The 21,299-nt window shown below is 41.6% G+C and overlaps 1 protein-coding gene across 4 annotated transcripts in view; it reads right to left on the bottom strand.

Moving 5' to 3' along the window:
• LOC115208382 (proto-oncogene tyrosine-protein kinase Src-like) overlaps nucleotides 1-21,299 on the bottom strand; it is a 43,849-nt gene that overhangs the window by 11,531 nt on the left and 11,019 nt on the right. For 3 of the 4 annotated variants that reach the window (XM_029776406.1, XM_029776407.1, XM_029776404.1), the window contains 10 exons: nucleotides 20,748-21,020; nucleotides 19,106-19,205; nucleotides 16,724-16,741; nucleotides 16,108-16,206; nucleotides 15,158-15,261; nucleotides 9,456-9,605; nucleotides 8,807-8,962; nucleotides 6,789-6,968; nucleotides 6,364-6,440; nucleotides 5,976-6,129 (listed from right to left, as the gene is read on the bottom strand). In XM_029776406.1, coding sequence (XP_029632266.1) covers nucleotides 5,976-6,129; nucleotides 6,364-6,440; nucleotides 6,789-6,968; nucleotides 8,807-8,962; nucleotides 9,456-9,605; nucleotides 15,158-15,261; nucleotides 16,108-16,206; nucleotides 16,724-16,741; nucleotides 19,106-19,205; nucleotides 20,748-21,012 — 1,303 coding nt within the window. In that variant the 5' untranslated portion in view covers nucleotides 21,013-21,020. The remainder of the gene's footprint in view (nucleotides 1-5,975; nucleotides 6,130-6,363; nucleotides 6,441-6,788; nucleotides 6,969-8,806; nucleotides 8,963-9,455; nucleotides 9,606-15,157; nucleotides 15,262-16,107; nucleotides 16,207-16,723; nucleotides 16,742-19,105; nucleotides 19,206-20,747; nucleotides 21,021-21,299) is intronic. The other variant, XM_029776405.1, reaches the window with a different exon arrangement.

Raw genomic sequence — 21,299 nt, 5'->3', positions numbered from 1 at the left:
GTCCAGCATGCATCTATAGGCTACTTGTGCGCTGCTATAGCCCCTTGCTTTAGCTACTGGTCTGGTAGTTCGTAAAAAAAATATTTTCATAAAGAAACTGTTAAAACACACAGGTGCAGAATCAAGGTGACTTACAAAGATAAGGAGGACCAAGAGCAAGAGGGAATGCTGTGATGTAGGTTCCACAATAGAAGAATCATTGTTGAATCTGAAAAGAAGCGTATTCAGAAAGCATGATGGTGTACTACGTGCACATGCTAACAGAAAGGAATGAGGTGGGTTGCTAGCTAAGTGTGTCATTGTAGAAAAGTATTTCTAAACAAAAAATCTGATATCTTAACCTTTTCATTTCAGATTCAAATATCTCTAACCATCACCCCAGCTAATTATTTTATGCTCGTGATGTCAGAATGCACTCACTGTTCCAAAATGCTATTGTTACACAACAGGACAGTTAACACGCGCTGCCCTCAAACCAAGACACACATGGGCTGCTAATCATCTATAGGCTATATTTCAACTTGTCAATTTGAAATTATTTTCAAACAAGTTTTATTTTCTAACAGTTTCAATTGAGGTGTGTTCCATCTCCTCATTAATTCACATAGAAGTAGCCAAATTTATGTTTGAGGCTTTACTGAACCGGAAAAACTTCTGTTTTCGATGAGAGCCTAAGCACCTCCCCATTGTTTCCCCAGACTAAGTATGCAGACATTTGCACAGTCTAGCACAAACTTTTTACCCCTGGCATTTTCTGGCTGGCGATCGCATTGCCTTCATTGTAAGTAAGTACCTTATTTTCTGTATATCATAGTGTCGTTTCTACTGTTGCATACCGTATGTATGTATGTATGTATGTATGTATGTATGTATGTATGTATGTATGTATGTATGTATGTATGTATGTATGTATGTATGTATGTATGTATGTATGTATGAAGAATAATGTATTTACTTTTTTATTCACGTTTTCAAGTACTGGTCACAAATCATGCACTCCGATTCTTGCATATGATGTGCTGTAAAATACTTTTTTGAAGGTTGTACTGATTATGATGAGCTAATGCTAAGCTATTTGCCAGCTGTGTGGCGCCATGTTTGTTGACATTATACAATGCATTCTAGGTGTCACATAAATCTGTCAGAACAAAGATGTTATAAAAAAATGAGGTGAGGGATGGTTCACTCATCTTTCGAGTAAAACTTCCAGAAGTGAATGAAGGGAAGTGAATGATGGTAGACAACAAGCCCCCTTCAACATGCATACTGCAAAGGTATCAAACTCATCTTGTCTCTTCTTATCTTTGGTTGATCCGAAAAAGAAAAAAAACATGGTGGCGGACTAATGTAATGTAGCCTACATTTTCCGGTTTGGATGATTGTGTTACGCTGTCGCCAATTTTGTGTATGTCTTAACATTACTTCCAGAAAGAAACAAGTCACATTCAGAACATAATGTTGTAAGGACTGTGTTTGTGCAAAATGTTTCTGTGAAAAAAACTGTGTTGCCAGCTCAAATGCTGACTGCTTCAATCGAAACTAGACATTGTAAATAAGCTGTCACGTCTACTCCTGCTCCTAGTCTCCTGCGTTCAACGTCGCCTGTTTACTAAATCACTGGCTCTGAAAACCATCATTACGCACACCTGGCACCATCATTACACGCATCTGCGCCTCATCAGGAGACACACCTGGACTCCATCATTTCACTGATTACTTACCCTATATCTGTCACTCCCTAAGTTCCATTCCCCAGGCAGTATTGGTTATGCGTTTCATGTCCAGACGATACTCTTGTTTTGTATCGGTCCATGTTTCTGATATTATTAAAACGCACCCCCTGCACCTGCTTCTCGACTCCCAGCGTCTCCGTTACATAAGGGTTCTAAATCACACCGGTTTGAGCGTACGCTGCAGGGAACACTGTAGAAGGATCACACCCATGTGTTGGTACGCGTCAAAGGGTTAAAAAATGTTTAGTTAATTTTCATTATATTATTGATAGGACTAACATATGTGACCCGTTTCAAGAAACTAGTCATATGTCGCGGGTCACTACTTCACAGGAGAGCCGTTTGAACGTAAACTTTATTATTTAAATCAAAATGCATTTTTTGGCAGAAATGCCTTCTCGAACATGTGAACTTTCATGTGCCTTACTAACAAACTTGTATGCCATCTTTAAAACAAATAAAATTGTTAACATTTCGAGCCTAGTTGGTTTAGCCATGATTGGCTGAGAATGAGTGGGCTGGACATGCCGAGAGATGAGTTTGGATTGGTCTGCCATATAGCACGCTTCTGACTATTGGAGCTGGTCAGTATGTCTAGGTAATCCTCTCTAACGTGTTTTTTTTTATGTATAGCGTAGTAAAGTTAGTGTTCTGTGAGCTGGCTGGCTCGCTAGCTAACATTATGTGTATGCTCTCCACTTTCTGGAGGATCGAGTTTTGAAATCAGTGGAATTCGAGTATGATAGCTAAGGAGATGGAGAAAAGACCTGTCTCCGGATTAAATCTTCAAACTAAGGGCAACCATGGCCCTTCAACACCACTTCCAGCAGCATCTGGTCTCCCATCCAGGGACTGACCAGGAATAACCCTGCTTAGCTTCAGAAGCAAATGGGATACATTTTCCCAAAGAACATTTTTGAAAGAATGTATAAAGCCATTTTTATAATATGGTACTTAGGCTCCATTTATGGTTATGGTAATTGTTTTGCTAGAGCAGTAAGCAATTATGGGTTGTTGGGTTGGAGCCCGTTTTCATATTTCCTTGGTTATGCAAATATTTGTTTATTCAAATAAAATGTTATTTGTCACGTGCCGAATACAACAGGACCTTACCGTGAAATGCTTACTTACAAGCCCTTAAGAAAATATTTACAAAATAAACTAAAGTAAAAAAAACAAAAAAAACAAGTGACAATAAAATAACAATAAGGAGGCTATATACTGGGGGTACCAGTACCGAGTCAATGTGCAGGCGTACAGGTTAGTCAAAGTAATTTGTACATGTAGGTAGGGGTAAAGTGGCTATGCATAGATAATAAACAGCGGGTAGCAGCAGTGTAAAAACAAAGGAGGGGGGTGTCAATGCAAATAGTCCACGTTGCCATTTTATTAAATTGTTCAGCAGTCTTTTGGACCTAGACTTGGTGTTCCGGTACCGCTTGCCGTGCAGTAGCAGTGAGAACAGTCTATGACTTGGGTCACTGGAGACAATTTTAGATGGCATTTAGAATATCATTTAGAATATCATATATATATTCTATATATACACGCCGTAATTTCCGGACTATTAAGCGCACCTGAATATAAGCCGCACCCACTGAATTAAAAAAAAAAGAATTATTTTGAACATAAATAAGCCGCACATGTCTATAAGCCGCAGGTGCCTACCGGTACATTGAAACAAATGAACTTTACACAGGCTTTAACGAAACACGGCTTGGTAACAAAAATAAATAGGCTTTAACAAAACACGGCTTGTAATAAAAAATAAAAAATTAGCAGTAAGCTTTAGTTGTCTTTTTGCACTGAGTCAATTCCTCACGCTGCTGTTTCCAACGTCTTATCATCGACTCATTAAGACCAAGCTCCCGTGCAGCAGCTCTATTTCCTTTTCCAACAGCCAGATCAATCGCCTTCAACTTGAAAGCTGCATCATATGCATTTCTCCGTGTCTTTGCCATGATGAGGGTGACAAAATGACTACCGTAATCAGAATGATGGGAAGTTTGAGAGCGCTCGATTTAATCTAAACAGTAAACAAAAAAGTTGTTTGACCTTAACCCGTTCGGCAATTTCATTGGTTTAATGAAAGCTTCGTGCTGCCAAAAAACTGAGCACGTCACAGAATGTGTTTTTTTGGAGAAAAAAAAATTGAAAGCGGGAAAAATGCATATATTAGCCGCGTCATTGTTTAAGCCGCGAGGTTCAAAGCCTGGGAAAAAAGTTGCGGCTTATAGTCCGGAATTTACGGTAGGTATGGTGTATGCATTATTTGGTTATGAGATCTCTTATTATGGTCCTATGATTTGAAATAGAAATAGGTCAATTATGCCCTCTAGCCTCCATTAGTTGGTGGTACGGGTGGGCCTGCCCAGATATACTTCCTCTTATACCCAATAGGTGGCTATGTATTTGTATTTATTATGGATCCCCATTAGCTGCTGCCAAGGCAACAGCTACTCTTCCTGGGGTCCAGCAAAAGTAAGGCAGTTACAATACATTCACAGACTGTATGCCCTCAGGCCCCTACCCCACCACTACCACATATATATAGTACAAAATCCATGTGTGTGTATAGTGCGTATGCTATCGTGTGTGTATGCATGTGTCTGTGCCTATGTTTGTGTTGCTTCACAGTCCCCGCTGTTCCATATTGGGTTTATTTTATCTGTTTTTTAAATACAATTTTACTGCTTGCATGAGTTACTTGATGTGAAATAGAGTTCCATGTAGTCATGGCTCTATGTAGTACTGTACGCCTTCCATAGTCTGTTCTGGACTTGGGGACTGTGAAGAGACCTCGTGGCATGTCTTGTGGGGTATGCATGGGTGTCCGAGCTGTGTGCAAGTAGTTCAAACAGACGGCTTGGTGTATTCAACATGTCAATACCTCTCATAAATACATGCAGTTATGAAGTCAATCTCTCCTCCACTTTGAGCCAGGAGAGATTGACATGCATATTATTAATATTAGCTCTCTGTGTACATCCAAGGGCCAGCCGTACTGCCCTGTTCTGAACCAAGTCCTTTTTTGTGGCACCTGACCACACGACTGAACAGTAGTCCAGGTGCGACAAAACTAGGGCTGTAGGACCTGCCTTGTTGACAGTGTCTTATCATGGACATACTTCTCCCCATTTTAGCTACTGTTGTATCAATATGTTTTGACCATGACAGTTTACAATCCAGGGTAACTTCAAGCAGTTTAGTCACCTCAAATTGCTCAATTTCCACATTATTTATTACAAGATTTAGTTGAGGTTTACAGTTTAGTGAATGATTTGTCCCAAATACAATGCGTTTAGGTTTAGAAATATTTAGGACTAACTTATTCCTTGCCACCCACTTTGAAACTAACTGCAGCTCTTTGTTATGTGTTGCAGTCATTTCAGAAGTAAGGCCTACCAGGAGTGAAAAATGTTTGGGATACCGAGTTGGCATACATTTGAACCACATATGTTTTACCTTGATCTTTTTAGTTTACCTGGAATATTAGAACCTTTGTTTACCTTGCACTTATCATTATAATTTCTACAAATAAAATGTTTTAAGTTTTATTCATGAAGTCATCGGTTTCATTTGAATTCTAGGGTTTCTAATTGGCTTTTGGATGTGTGTCTCAATCTTGCAACTGCTTTTCCCATGACTATTCAAAAACCGCTACAAGCAGTCTGACGGCTTGTAGCTAGAAACTCTCTGAGCCTGTTGGTATAAGATCTCATTCTCCGATACCGTCTGCCTAAAAGTAAGGGAGTGAACAGCTCGTGGCTGGGGTGTGTGGGGTCCTCGATGATGCTGCAGGACTTCCTCAGGCACTGTTTTTTTCAGCTGCCTTAGGAAGTAGAAGCACTGTTGTGCCCTCTTGACAAGAGTGGTGGTGTTGTTGGTCCATGTCAAGTCCTTGGTGATGTGGACGCAGAGGAACTTAAAACTGTAGTCTCTACTGCAGTCCCATTGATGTGTGATGTCTTTGCTTCCTGAAGTCAACAATCAACTCCTTTGTTTTGCTGACGTTGAGGGAGAGGTTGTCCTGGCATCACAATGTCAGTTCACGTACCTAGAGATATTGGACCCGGACTAGAGCCTTACCCTGTCTGGCAGTGTAAACATTATCCTCTAAGAGGGGAAGTTGGCCACTTTATACACAGAGACCAGTTGGAAGGAAAACCAGGTTAAACACGGGTCCTCCAAAACCAGGTTTAAGACACACAACTACAGATGTGACCTGGACTGAAGCCTTACCCTGTCTGGCAGTGTACTCGTTGTCCTCTATGAGGCGGGCCAGGCCAAAGTCGGCCACTTTACACACCAGGTTGTCTCCTACGAGGATGTTGGCAGCCCTGAGGTCTCTGTGGACGTAGTTCATCCTCTCTACGTATGCCATCCCTGCTGCAATCTGGGAGAGTAGAGGGGAAATGAGATGAAATGAGAGAGAGAGTTAGAGGATGAGAATGGATAGAGGGAAAAGGATAAAAGTGAGAGGAAGAATAGATACAGCAGAAAGAGGGACAATCAGGGGATAAGGTGAAGAAAGGAGGGGAGCAAAAGAAGATGGCAAAATAACTTAAATTGACTTAAATAATTTAATTACATGAAAAAGGTATAATCAACATTGCACTGAATGTCCCACCTGAGATGCCATATCCACTAGCTGGGGTAGACGTAGCAGCTTGCCCGTGTCACCTTTGAGGAAGTCCAACAGGCTACCTGTGGGAGCGACAGCGTTATCAGCATACTGAGAGAGAGAAGGCAGGAGGGAGGGAACACAAGAACAAGATGTGTGTGAGCATGCACATGCCAGCTTGAACCATAGTCCATTGTAGTCAGTGATGATGAAGTGTGTGTGTTTGTGTGTCTCATGTACTAAGTAAGTGATGATTATGATTACGTGGCACCCTATTCCCTACATAGTGCAATACTTACGTGATAATGTGTGTGTTTGTAACAATAGTGGTAGCCACATCTGTTCTATAACCCATCCCTAGAAGCAACGTTATTTTTGGAAATGATGGACAGCCATACTGATAATAATGATGATGTGTGGTCTACAGTTACCTTGGGTCATGTACTCAGTGACGATGTAGATGGGTTCCTCAGACACCACAGCGTAGAGCTGCACCAGTTTCTCGTGTCTCAGCTTCTTCATGACCTGCGCCTCCTGGAGGAAGGCCTCTGGGGACATGGTGCCTGTCTTCAGGGTCTTGATGGCCACCCGCGTTGTACCGTTCCACTTCCCTGTGGAAACACAAAAGCTATAGGTCAGAGACCCTAGCCAACGTAGCTAAAGGAGTACATTATTTCTCTCGGCGACCCAGACAATCCATGGTACAGGCGCACGTTTCTGCCACAAGCAACCACACAGTTCTTATATGAAGTTATAGGTGAAATACATGAAATTGGAATGAAAAGTAGAGCCTGACAGATATGGTATTTTTGGATCCGATACCGATTGTTTTTAGAATGAAAATATTCACAATAACCGATATATCTGCTGATATTTTAATTATTATAGCTGGAATATTCTTTTATTTTTGTACAAATCTGTATGATTGTGCTTAAAACAGCCCTTCAAAAGATACTCAGTAAGCAGATTTTATTTTATTTGAGGAAAGAGCATTAATGTAAGCGCCACATAGAATTTAAGAGCACAAGAAAGACTAGATTTTTTTTAATGGAAAAACTGTGTGTTACTCTAGTGAAAGGAGGATAAACTGCACTGATTCCAGCAAAATGTGTATCTGAAGACTGAGCTGCCTCATGCTAGCCAGCTGGAAAACAACGACATAGGACACATTTTCAATATATTGGTATTTAGCCATGTTTTCATCGATTGTAGGGCTGTAGCCACTGAATTCTGGTAGTTGTCACTTAAAAAGGAAAAACATCAATCACAACATTTGCCGCTGGCACAGCGCTGCCTCTCGCCCCAAGTGTTGCCTCAGTGAATGGTCCTTGCTATCCGGGTTCCTTGGGACGTCCCTACCCCATTGAAGTAGAAATAAAAAATGGTTACAGTAAGGGTTAAGGTTTGGGTTAGGTAAGGTAAGGGTTATTGTTAGGGTATGGGTTAGGGTTTAGCGAAGAGACATCCCAAAGATCCAGGATAGCACTAACCCTCAGTGAACAGAGTCAAGTACTCTCACACAGCTAGTTAGCTGGCTCGATGGGGATGGCAAAACGTGAATTTGGACCAGTCCCTGACAAGAAACAACCCAAACATCAAAACGTAGCTACAGAGCGCTACTTTGTAACCTGCTATGTTTTTTTAATGTCTCTGAAAACTGAATGACGGAGCTTGAGTAATACCCTTTGCAGAGAGGAAATATTACACACCAGATTTCACAGGCTTCACTAAAGGGCTGTAGCTCTGTACCACAGAGTTGAACATTCTTAGCACGGCACTTACTGTACATTTGGGCATAGCATCCATAGTTTGTCACGACACCCAACACGATAACATGACACTCCATGTAACAGTATATGGCCAGTGTGCCGTTTTGGGCACTTTATTGAGCTGGCAAGCTTTTACCCACTCAGCACTTACTGTAAAAGCAATAACAGTAAAAGCCAATTTATGCGGTCCGGAGGCTCCGTAAGGAGGGTGTGCCACAATTGCAGAGCCTCCGGAGGCCAAATCAAGCTCTGTACCTCATTGCCATGAGCCTGCTAAATTTTGTAACAATGCGAAGGGCTCTGTATAGCTCCACATTGACATGATTGGTTGATGGTAGGTGGGGGCAGTATGTACTGTACAAACACAAACTCACTTCCTTGACAACTTCCTTAATGTCAATACGGAGCTACACGGAGCCCTCCGCATTGTTACAAAGACAAGCTGGAGGTTCCGCAATTGTCTCACCACATGAGCCTTCGGACCGCATTGCCGGATCAAGCATAAATTGACTTTTATACAGTGTCCAGCATTGCTGTAGCGTGCCAAGGCAAGATAGGCTTAGAATGCCTTTTTTTCTCCAAGCGTGTTCTCTGCATTTTATAAAATCAATCCTTTTTGGTGGATTAAATGCAGATACAAATACATCCGTAAAAGGCTAATGTGTGCACGCGCATCTTACCCATCCAGACCTCTCCAAAACAGCCCTGGCCCAGTTTGAGGTCGAGGTGGAGCGATTCCCGTGGGATTTCCCAGGCATCGCGGGCCAGGCCCTGGGTCTGAGGCTTCAGCACAGGACACACCTCCGTCAGACAGTGGCACAGCCCGTCTGCATGCTCTGGGGTTAGGTAGGGAGAGATAGAAAGAGGCATACTGTTACCACCTAGACATTTAGCACTGTCCACCCTTGTTAGCACTTTTCCACATTAGGCAGTAGAAGCAGAGTTTTCTGCGAGACATTTCTGATAATTGTCAGCTGTGCCAATCTGTTTGATATTCTTATTGAGTTATTGAGCAATGTCTGTGTAGCCTCTATTCTGTTTCACTTTGGCGCATGATCAATATGCTTGACAAAGATACTGCATACCATGTAAGAAAAAGTATTATATATATATATAAATAAAAGAGAGATAGCTGTACTATTCACTTTACACTAGTTGGAAAACAGAATGACAATTGTCCCCATCATGACCTTGACATGCATATTATAGTACATGGACAAATAAATACAAAAACATTCACTTCAAGTTTGGTGTTACTCTTTGTATAATAGCAATTTTTGTAAGTAAGTAGCAAAGGCGTTACAAATGTGATTATAATGTGTTACTTACTGCGATAGTGGAAGACCAGCTGCTGCAGACTGTTGAACTGGGTGCGTGAGGTGATATAGAAACCGCCGCTGTCTAGCTTGCGTATCTTGTAGTGTTTGACGTTGAGACCTTTAGTGTTGTCATAGTCCAACACGGACAGGCAATAGGCTCCTGTTCATAAAAATAGAATTAGAAAATAATTACAAAGTGTGTGTGTGTAACTAGAGATGGGTCATAACAAATTAAATTAAATTGAACTCAAACGATATTGTCCCAGCAGAGAAATTCATTGCACAGCCATGAGCACATTAGAAACAATAATAGAACAAAATTGATCTCCAGAATTTGGAACGGCTGATGCTAAAAACAACCTGTACACTACAACCAGTACAGAGAGTAAGCCTCAATAGCACTGTGCTCTATCGTTATTTCTAACAACATGCAACTGTGAAACTCCACTCCCTACGCCTTTATAAATCACTAAAACACAATCAACAGTCAGCACTCACAGCTGTACCACTACCTATAGAATCCATGGTGAATATCAATCACTGGTGGATGCATACGAAGAGCAAATTCTGATTACGCACTTCCCATACACTTCAATTGTGAGACACTTGCATGTTATAATATAAAATAGTCATTATCAGACACTTTTATCCAAAGCCACTTAAATAACGGTCAACTTTAACAGTGACATATACACTCAGTGGCCAGTTTTGTATTTGTATTTATGGATCCCATTAGCTCTTCCTGGGATCAAGTTTATTAGTTACACCTATCTATTACCGGGTCGGACCCCCCTTTGCCCCTAGAATAGCCTGAATTTTTGGGGGCACGGAAATAATGCTCAATTGGTATCGAGGGACCTAACGTGTGCCAGGAAGACATTCCCCACACCATCTCCACCAGCCTGTATCGTTGACACCAGGCAGGATGGGGCCATGGACTCGCGCTGCTTACGCCAAATCCTTACTCTGCCATCAGAATGATGCCACAGGAAACGGGATTCAGCAGACCAGGCAATGTTTTTCTACTGCTCAATTGTCAAGTGTTGGTGATTGCGTGCCCACTGGAGCTGCTTCTTTTTGTTTTTAGCTGACAGAGTGAAACCCGGTGTGGTCGTCTGCTGCAATAGCCCATTCATAACAAGGACCAACAAGTTGTGCATTCCGAGATGCCGGTGTGGTCGTCTGCTGCAATAGCCCATTCATAACAAGGACCAACAAGTTGTGCATTCCGAGATGCCGTTCTGCACACCACTGTTGTACTACACCGTTATTTGCCTGTTTGTGGCCCGCCTGTTAGCTTGCACAATTCCTGCCATTCTCCTTCAACCTCAGGACTACAGCTGACTGGATGTTTTATGTAACCATTCTCGGTAAATCATAGACACTGTCGTGCGTGAAAAGTCCAAGAGGCCAGCCGTTTCAGAGATACTGAAACCGCCACTGTCGATCCAGTGGCGGTCGTTGCCATTTAATATACAGTACCAGTCAAAAGTTTGGACACACCTACTCATTCAAGGGTTTTTTTAAATTTTACTATTTAATACATTGTAGAATAATAGTGAAGAGATCAAAACTATGAAATAACACATATGGAATCATGTAGAAACCAAAAAAAGTGTTAAAACAAATCAAAATAGATTTTCTATTTGAGATTCTTCAAAGTAACCACCCTTTGCGTTGATGACAGCTTTGCACAATCTTGGCATTCTCTCAACCAGCTTCATGAGGTCGTCACCTGGAATGCATTTCAATTAACAGGTGTGCCTTGTTAAAAGTTAATTTGTGGAATTTATTTCCTTTTTAATTCGTTTGGTAAAAAACCAAGTCCATATTATGGCAAGAACAGATCAAATAAGCAAAGATAAATAATAGTCCATCATTACTTTAAGACATGAAGGTCAGTCAATCCAGAAACGAGTACAAATTTTAGATTTTTAGTTCCAACTGCAGTGTCTTTGTGAGACGCAGAGTAGGTGAACAGATAATCTCTGCACGTGTGGTTCCCACCGGGTGCTTTGCTGGTGACACCATCTGTGATTTATTTAGAATTCAAGGCACACTAACCAGCATGGCTACCACAGCATTCTGTAGCGATACACCATCCCATCTGTTTGCACGTAGTGGGACTATCATTTGTTTTACAACAGGACAATGACCCAAAACACACCTCCAGGCTGTGTAAGGGCTAGTTGACCAAGAAGGAGAGTGATGATGCTGCGTCAGATGACCTGGCCTTCATAATCACCTGACCTCAACCCAATCGATATGGTTTGGGATGAGTTGGACCGCAGAGTGAAGGAAAAGCAGCCAACAAGTGCTCAGCATATGTGGGAACTCCTTCAAGACTGTTGGAAAAGCATTATTCATGAAACTGATTGAGAGACTGCCAAGAGTGTGCAAAGCTGTCATCAAGGCAAAGGGTGCCTACTTTGAAGAATCTAAAATATATTTAGATTTGTTTAACACTTTTTTGGTTACTACATGATTCCATATGTGTTATTTCATAGTTTTGATGTCTTCACTACTATTCTACAATGTAGAAAATAGTACAAATAAAGAAAAACCCTTGAACGAGTACGTGTGTCCAAACTTTTGACTGGTACTGTATATACAATATTTTTTTAATGAACATTATTATTTCTATTAATGTATATTGGATGACTGTCATTCATATTCCAATCACCCAGCTGAATGTAACATCAACAGGTTTAGGCTACTGCATGATACTCAAATTTTCCCTATACGCATCATGAGGTTGCTACAACGTAGCCTATGAATTAAAGTTTACAAGGGAAGTGCACAGGTTTAGAGAAATTTGAGTAATCAAGGTGACAGACATTAACACATTCAATACCGCCTTGCACAGTCTTGCCTGCATCTAGCTGATCTAGGGTGTAATCATTAGTATAACAGTTGAAAACAAGAGTTTCTATTGGGCAAATTCATGTATGTTTTTCACCCTGTTTTGTTCTGTTTGCAGCCACATACAAACAGCATGATCCCTTTGATCGTTGTATAATTCCATCTCGCATCTACGTGCTCTCCTCCTCTCACCATTCCCATCACTTATAGACTTCAGTGCACAACACATCAGCTTTCTGTGACCAGGCAAAAAAAAAACTTTCCAAGCCAAACCTTCATATCATAACCACCACACACAGCCTACATCGTTGTCACCATATTAACGGCATAGTCAACATAAGTACTAGAACTAACGCATTTGTAGACATGCTACAATCATTCAGTACTCAGCAGCAAGCAGTTACACTGGCGGGCCCCATTCGCAATAAATTAACAAAACCAAAAGCTTACCTTGACTTGGAAGAGTTCCAGTGTTGGATAGCCATAGCCAGCTAGCTAACATAGCATCCCTCTCTGTTTGAGTAGGCTAAACTAGCTAGCTGCATTCACTAAGTAAGTGAAGGTAATTTTTGAATAAATGAATTTGTTCAGACTGTTCAACTATTGTCTTTCTCTGTCAAGGAGTCAACTACTCACAACATGTTATGCACCACAGCACTAGCTAGCTGTAGCTTGTGCTTTCAGTACTAGATTAATTACCTGATCTTTTGATTGGGTGGACAACATGTCAGTTCATTACTGCAAGAGCTGTGATAGGTTGGATGACGTCCTCCAGATGTTGTCATAATTACTGTGCAAGTCTATGGAAGACGGTGAGAACAATGAGCCTCCTAGGTTTTGTATTGAAGTCAATGTACCCAGAGGAGGAAAGAAACTAAGTGTCCTCCAGCTACACCATGGTGCCAACCTACAGAATGCTGCTAAGGCTACTGTTTGAATTTTTATGCAATTCACTGAGGAGGACGGTCCTCCCCTTCCTTCTCTGAGGATCCTCCACTGCTCAAAGTCGTTTAGGTCACGAATTTTGCCCATTCTAACGTTCAATCGAACAGTAACTGAATGCCTCAATGCCTGTCCGCCTGCTTTATATAGCAAGCCACGGCCACGTGCATCACTGTCTGTAGGAGCGAAAGATTTGTGAATGGGGTGGGGTACCTAATAAACGTGACCACTGAATGTACATGTACAGAATACACTGGGTGCACAAAAAATGTGGAACACCTTCCTATTATTAAGTTGCACCTCCTTTTGCCCTCAGAACAGCCTCAATTCATCGGGGCATGGACTCTACAAGGTGTCAAAAGCGTTCCACAGGGATGCTGGCCCATGTTGACTCCAATGCTTCCCCACAGTTGTGTCAAGTTGGCTGGATGTCCTTTGGGCTTTGGACCATTTATTATACACACGGGAAACTGTTGAGCGGGAAAAACCCAGCAGCGTTGCAGTTCTTAACACACTCAAACCAGTGCGCCTGACACCTAATACCATACCCCATTCAAAGGCACTTTAATATTTTGTCTTGCCAATTCACCCTCTGAATGGCACACATACACATCCATGTCTCAATGCTTAAAAATCCTTCTTTAACCTGTATCTCCCCCTTCATCTGCACTGATTGAAGAGTATTTAACAGGTGACATCAAAAAGGATCATAGACTGACCAGGTGAAAGCTATGTCATGGAAAGAGCAGGTTGTTCCTACTGTTTTGTACACTCCGTGTATGTGGCCCATGTGGGAATCAAACCAGTAATGAAAGTAAGTATCATCATGCTCTCTGGACTTCAGATCAAACTGGCGGCAAGACTAATGTTGCCAGCACCATGCTCTAACGGTACCCACTGAGCCAGGACTGAAGGAATGAAGCACACTACCTAGAGCATGCAACCCTACTCTACCCTCTAAAGCAGGGGAGTCAAACTCAATTCCAATCCGGTCTGCAATTTGTTTCCAATTAAGACCTAGACAACCAGATGAGGGGAGGTCACTAATCAATGACCGTAATTTTTAAAAGCAAGTACAATGAAGGAGTGAAAACCTGCAGACAATCGGCCCTCGAGGACTGGAGTTTAACACGTGCTCTAAAAGCATGAACCCTGCACACTTCTGCATGCACCATACACCCTATGGCATAAATACTACAAAACTACAACACAAGCCTTTCTCTCTAAAATATTAGTGCACATTAGTATACTTGCACCCTGAACACTATGGCATAGATCATCCCCACTATAACACAAGCCCAACACACTACTATGCACCCTACACACACACACACACACACACACACACACACACACACACACACACACACACACACACACACACACACATCAGCATACACCATGCCTACAGACCAAACTACATGCTACACCATATGAACTCTATACCTTAGAACATGAGCTCTATGCCCTGCAGAATGGAATCTAAAGCACCCTACGCTGTAAATCCTTTCCCTAGACCCTCCCCCTGTGTGTGTTTGTGTGTGTGTATGCGAGAGACAGTGTGTGTGTACACGCAGAGATTTTATAGCCAGAGGAAATCCAGCACCCTCGCACGGTGACTTAGCTCTGCCTGTGATTCACCCCCCCACCCCACCCGTCCATTCACAGGTGCTCCACTCCCCAATTCCTCCAAAATAACCCCCTCCCTACGCCACCGATCCACAGCTTGAGGCCTCCGGAACAAAAAGACCCAAAAAGTATCTATTCACGCATTTGGTCAGTACATTCTGTGTTAGAAAGGACTACTTCACAAAAGAAAGGAGAACATCAACAAGGAATTTGACAATAATCAAAGCGCTTCTAATCCATGTCTAAAATGGCCGTCGCTCTCTCAGAGGTTCTTCTCACCTTTAGTGGTTTCGCTCTCTCGGACCAAGAAGGTTCCTCGTCGGTTCTGTAAACTCAGAAGGAGCCTCTCCGAGTTGCGCCGAGTTAACTTCCCAAAATACCACCTGCGAAAGTGGGCCAGAGTGAGTAAGAAAGAACAGTGAGAACCTGCCACTAACCAGCTTTAAAGGAACATCGTCATAGTTGGTGTCATGTTTTCAGACTTCAAAAACAGCGTAATGTTATTAAGAAGAGTTTCCATCTCGTGCTATTGATTGTGTAGATCCAGTTATATGCCTCAACCAAATAAATGGAAATAATAAGCACGGAATAAGCACAGAAACAGGATGTTATATGGTGCTTATCTTTTTCATTAATTTTGGATTGTGACATATAGCTGGATCTACAAAATAGTTGGCCTGGGACGTGGTGTTCTCTCAACAGAAAACCACTTTTCGGCTCTGAAAACACCTGACAAACTTTGATTTTGGAGGGTAAATGTCCCTTTAATGTCCCTATGAAGCACTACTTCTGCCCATTCGGACCCACTGAAGTACATCTGCGAATAGGGTATTTTACTGTTCACATGGGTCTCTATCTATGCATGCATGCATGCATGCATACATGCATGCATACATACATGCATGCATACATACCTACCTTAGAGAAATCCAGAATTTCTGGAAAACCTGGGATTTTACCAGAATTTTGCAAACCACTAGCTGGCACAGCCACAAAGTCATAAAATCTGATTTTAAACCTAACATTAACCACACTGCTACACCTAATGCCTAACCCCAACCTTACATTAAGACCAAAAAGCAACAACAACAAAAAATCACACATTTTTACAGTTTAGCCAATTTGGACTACAGCTGGCCCATCTATCACTCAGTTCTGCCCCCAGGACAAGATTCATGACAATAAACGGCAATCTGCGAGAAAACAGGAAGAAAGAAAAGTTGAGGTACTCTTCTGCCTGGATGGAGTCTGAGGGGGCCACATAGTTGCTGGGGATATAACCACTTTCTCCGGTGGTCAGAGACCGAGCGAGCCACCAGTCCCCTTCCCTGCAGCATATCAGAGGAGAGGAGGAGATGACAGGGTTATTGACTGGGACAATCAGAACCCTTCCTTGGGTTCATTCAGGGTACTAACTGGTCATTCACATTAGATACAGACTATTTGACAGTGGTTGAAGCCTAAAAACACCACAGTGAGTAAACAAGTGTAGTACACTGATTTCTGTGCTCATATCATGAAACTCACAGGATAATAAAATTATCTTAAACTCTCTTGACTAAATAAGAATTAATAAAACAGGGATACCAAGTGAACACAATATGACTGATTATACCATATATTCTGTGCCAATTCGCCTTTGCCTTCATAAGCACAATTGTTTGGTTTGCTTTTAGTGAGCAGTAATTCTTATAACAACAAAGTAAGACTGGTTACTCCACATGCTGTAGCTTGGTTTGACAAATATTACCTCAATGCACATTGAGGAAAAACAGGTTCAATGGAAAGAGGAATGGTGGAGAGATAAGTTAAGACAGGGGGCTCAGAAAGGACTAGTTCACTGACCTGAAGCTGTACTTTCTCCTAAGAGAAACCATGAAGCGTGAGAGAGGGAAATAACAGAAACAGCAGAGAACATCAAAAACATACAGAGAGAAATGCAGCAAACAGCACACAAGACAAGACCATACTTCAAGCATTTCAGACCATTGAACAGCAACAGGAAAACTGGAAAAAATACAATCTGCACCTAACTCCAAATGGCAGTTGAAATGGTTGTATTTGAACCAAATAACGGTTGAAATGGTTGTATTTGAACCATGCATTTTAAATGTCTTCCTATAGTGTCTTATGAGTTATGTCTAAACACAACTCTGTGTATTTTTTCCTGCTGCAACCACAATACCAAGTGAAGGAACAAATAAATATTTTGGAAACAAACTGGCTTGCGTCTTTTAAAGAGATGCTTTGGAAAGATCATAAACTTGTAAATAAAAACACTTTTTAAAAACTCTTGAGGACCCCTTCGAGATAAAATCCCGTTAACGGGATTGGTTGGACAACAACCAGTGAGATAGCACGGCGCGAAATTCAAAACACAAAAATTTCAAAATTAAAATTCAAGTATTATATGGCATTTTAAAGATACTCTTCTCGTTAATCCAACCACATAGTCCGATTTCAAAAAGGCTTTACGGTGAAAGCAAAACATTAGATTATTTTAGGATAGCACTTTAGCAAAAAAAAAGCTATTTTCCAAGCACGGATAGCCGTCACAAAACCAGATATACAGCTAAAATTAAGCACTAACCTTTGACAATCTTCATCAGATGACACTCCTAGGACATCATGTTAGACAATACATGCATTTTTTGTTCGATCAAGTTCATATTTATATCCAAAAACCCCATTTTACATTGGCGCGTGACGTTCAGAAAATGTTTTCTCCCCATAACCTGTGAATGTGCACATCAATTTACAGAAATACTCATCATCAACGTTGACCAAATTTATAACAATTATTTAAAGAATTATAGATAATCTACTCCTTTATGCAACCGCTTTGTCAGATTTCAAAATAACTTTACGGAGAAAGCACATTGTTAAATATTCTGAGTACAGAACTTAGCCTTCAATGCTAAGCTATACAGTTAGCCTACAACCACGGCGTCGACAACTCTCTAAAATATGTTCGAAATATTTTCTTACCTTTGCTGAACTTCGGCGGAATGCACTCGGAAGGACTCCCACAAGAAATTTTCATTTGTTCTGCAAAGTCCATCATTTATGTCCAAATACCTCCGTTTTGTTGGCCCATCCAGAAAACTTTACAATGCCATGAGGCGTGGGCGCAAATCCATAGACGAAAAGTTCAAAAGTTCCATTACCGTTTGTAGAAACATGTCAAACGATGTTTACAATCAATCTTTAGGGTATTTTTTAACGTAAAATTGCAATAATTTTCCAACCAGACAATAGGTATTCATCCCAGAAGAAAAATAACGAACAGCGAACTTGTGTGCGAGACACCTGTCCTCAGACTGGCCACTGATTGACTGAGCCACAATTTTCTGCCCGGTAACAGGAGACGGATGAAAGTTTCTAAAGATTGTTGACAGCCAATGGAAGCCTTCGGAGGTGCAACGTAAACCCTATGTCACTGTTGTTTCTCAAGGGATTGAAAAGAAGAACTACATTTCTCATTTCTCCCACTTCCTGGTTCAATTTTTCTCAGGTTTTTGCCTGCCATATGAGTTCTGTTATACTCACAGACACCATTCAAACAGTTTTAGAAACTTCAGAGTGTTTTCTATCCAAATCTACTAATTATATGCATATTATATTTTCTGGGCCAGAGTAGTAACCTGTTTAAATTGGGTACATTTTTCATCCGGCCGGGAAAATACTGCCCCCTAGCCCTAAGAGGTTCTATTAGACCCAATCAACACTAGAAGGGCTAGAATCAGGGTTGTGTTTATTAGAGCACACAACATAAAACGTTATTTTACGTTTTGAAAATGTTTGATTTTTATAGGACAGGCAGTGCTTTTAGTTTGTTTTCTTTCATATGGCACCTAATGAACATGACCTGACAAAATTGTCAATGTAAGATCTGAAAGCATTAGTAGTAGTGTTGTACCCAGGTGATGGGGTCGAGAGAAAGGGGACAGACATTGTTGTCTGGCTAACGAGGAATTATGAATAAGTGGGCACTCTGTGACTGTGTGTGTGTGTGTGTGTGCGCACACGAGTGAGCGAGTGAGTGAGCGAGCAAGTGAGCTCATGGGTGTGTGTTTATACAGAGTGCTTGCATGCGTGTCTGTGTTTACAGAACAACGTGTGTGTTTGGGTTTGTCCATGTCTGGATGAGTGTGTGTGTCTAGGTGGAAGTACAGCGTGGATATGTTGGATCTAAACAGGAAGATGATGGCGCGGGCATCTCCTTACGTGTTGTTGACGATCTGCAGCCGCTCGCCTTTCTTGAACGTCAGGTCCGAGGCAGTCCGTGACTCATAGTCGTAGAGCGCCACAAATGTAGTGACACCTCCTGCGGGACAGACACACACACAAACACTGTCTTTTAGACATGGGAGATTTGGGCTAACACACATCTGAGAAACAGCAAAAGGCAAAAAGTACAGTATCCTCTTCCTGTAATATACAGCTCATATTGATATAAACCTGAATATTAACATAGATTCATAGAACTGGGTATTATTTTTTCCCTAACCAGGCAGGAGGATTACTAGCTCTGTTGCCCCCGCTTACATATGTTGTCTCAATTTAAGATTTTGGCATTCGCATCTTAAAACATTACATTGGAGGTCTTTGCACTTCGCCAACAGAAAAAAAAGAGGAAACACTGAGCTGTATAATACAATTCAGCATCTCCCGCAAAGAGAAATCAGGCATTTACATTAGGGCTGCCCAATAGTCCTTGAAGGTCACAACATATATAGCTTACAACAACCACCTGATTAAGAACGTGGAATCTCGGGCCTACATTGATTGGTTAATTTGTTGCCGGGGGGATAACCTGAGCCTGCAGAAAATTCCCAATATGAGAGGGCAACCAATCTCTTTACAGGAGATGCAAAATAATTACTGACCTGTCTAGACACATAGTTAGATGCCTGGTGCTGAACGTGGATATTATAATGTTGTCTGGTCTGTGAGTCTTCAAAGTCAAACTGAAGATGGTTTTGCACTCTAAACAGTTGCAGCCTTAAGGGAACACTTCAAATATGTTTTACTTCCTATATATGTGAAAATGGTGTGTTTCTATGTTTTGTAGTCAAACGGATAAGACACTGGTAGGTGCTGGATATCATGAACATCAGGTAAAAAATAAGCAAAGTGTTCCTTTACCTTCATTGTGAATCAGGGTGTTTTTCTAAGCGCTGCTTTAGAGCGACGGTGCCCAAACTCTAAACTACGCTTTAGGGCCTTAGGACATCAAATCCAGTTTAGTCTAGTTGATAAAAAAGGGGCATTTGTGTGAATGATGATATTTTGGATCTTCCTCAAACAAAATCCATAGAAAGATCCTTCAGGGGAAGGATGTTTGCTTTACACTTGATCTGTACCCAAACGTATTATTGAGAAATAATTATTTAAAAGAAATGGGTGACATTTACATTCCAAAGGGACATGTAACATATTTCCATTTGAATGTTCCACAATGTTTTTCCCTGCTTCATGCAGCCTAGGCAGCATTGGAATGTCCTGCTCCACCTACCTACCAGTGGTCCTCTGTGAGGAGAGATGATGCTTTGAAAAGGTCATAAACTTGTAAATAAAATAAAAAAGCCTCAACTATCAGAGCCAATCAACACTAGAAGGGCTAGAATCATGGTTGTGTTTATTAGAGCAAGCAACAGAAAACATTTTTATTAACCTTTTTTCAACAGAAAAACAAAAATGTGTGTTTCTTATGGGACAGGCAGTGCCTCACTGTTTTAGTTTGTTTTCTTTCATTTGGTGCCTAATGAACATGACCTGACAAGGCTGTCATTGTAAGATCTGAAATCATTCCATCTGAACATTCGACAATGTTTTGACCTGCTTCACGCAGCCCTGCTCCACTTACCTGCCAGTGGTCCTCTGTGAGGAGAGATGATGCTGCCCGTGTGGTCCACCCCGCCGAACAGTGCCAGCTCAGGGGTGTTGGTGGGGGCATGCCCGGGGTGGTGGCCGCGCCTCGTGCCCCCTACGGCGGGACTTCTGTTCGGGGTCTGGGTCTGCTGGGCTGGGCTGAGGTGGTGGTGCATGCTGTCCAAGCCTGTTCCAATGGTTCCATCCAGACTCAGTGAGTGCTGACCCGGCTCCTTAGGCTTGCTCTTGCCCGCTCCCATCAGCAGGCCTGAGTAAAAGAAACAATGATTAAAATCTCAAGTTGATCCATTTCAATCTTTCTCAATGCAGATCAGACCTGTTGGATTCAATGCAATCTCTCAATTCAATTCTTTACACTGAATTCAATTCCCTCAAGCCAGAACTGATGATTGGATGGAGAGACACCTCTCTTCCTGATTGGTTCTATATAACCCCTTTCCGTGCAACGGTATAATCATTCAGCAGGGTGGGGTGCATTAGGAACCAAACAAAATAAAACAGGCTGAAACAAGGAGGGGGACTACCT

This window comes from Salmo trutta, chromosome 14 (genome assembly GCF_901001165.1).
Source record: "Salmo trutta chromosome 14, fSalTru1.1, whole genome shotgun sequence".
Taxonomy (NCBI): Eukaryota; Metazoa; Chordata; class Actinopteri; order Salmoniformes; family Salmonidae; genus Salmo; species Salmo trutta.
This window is presented reverse-complemented; position numbering and strand designations above follow the sequence as displayed.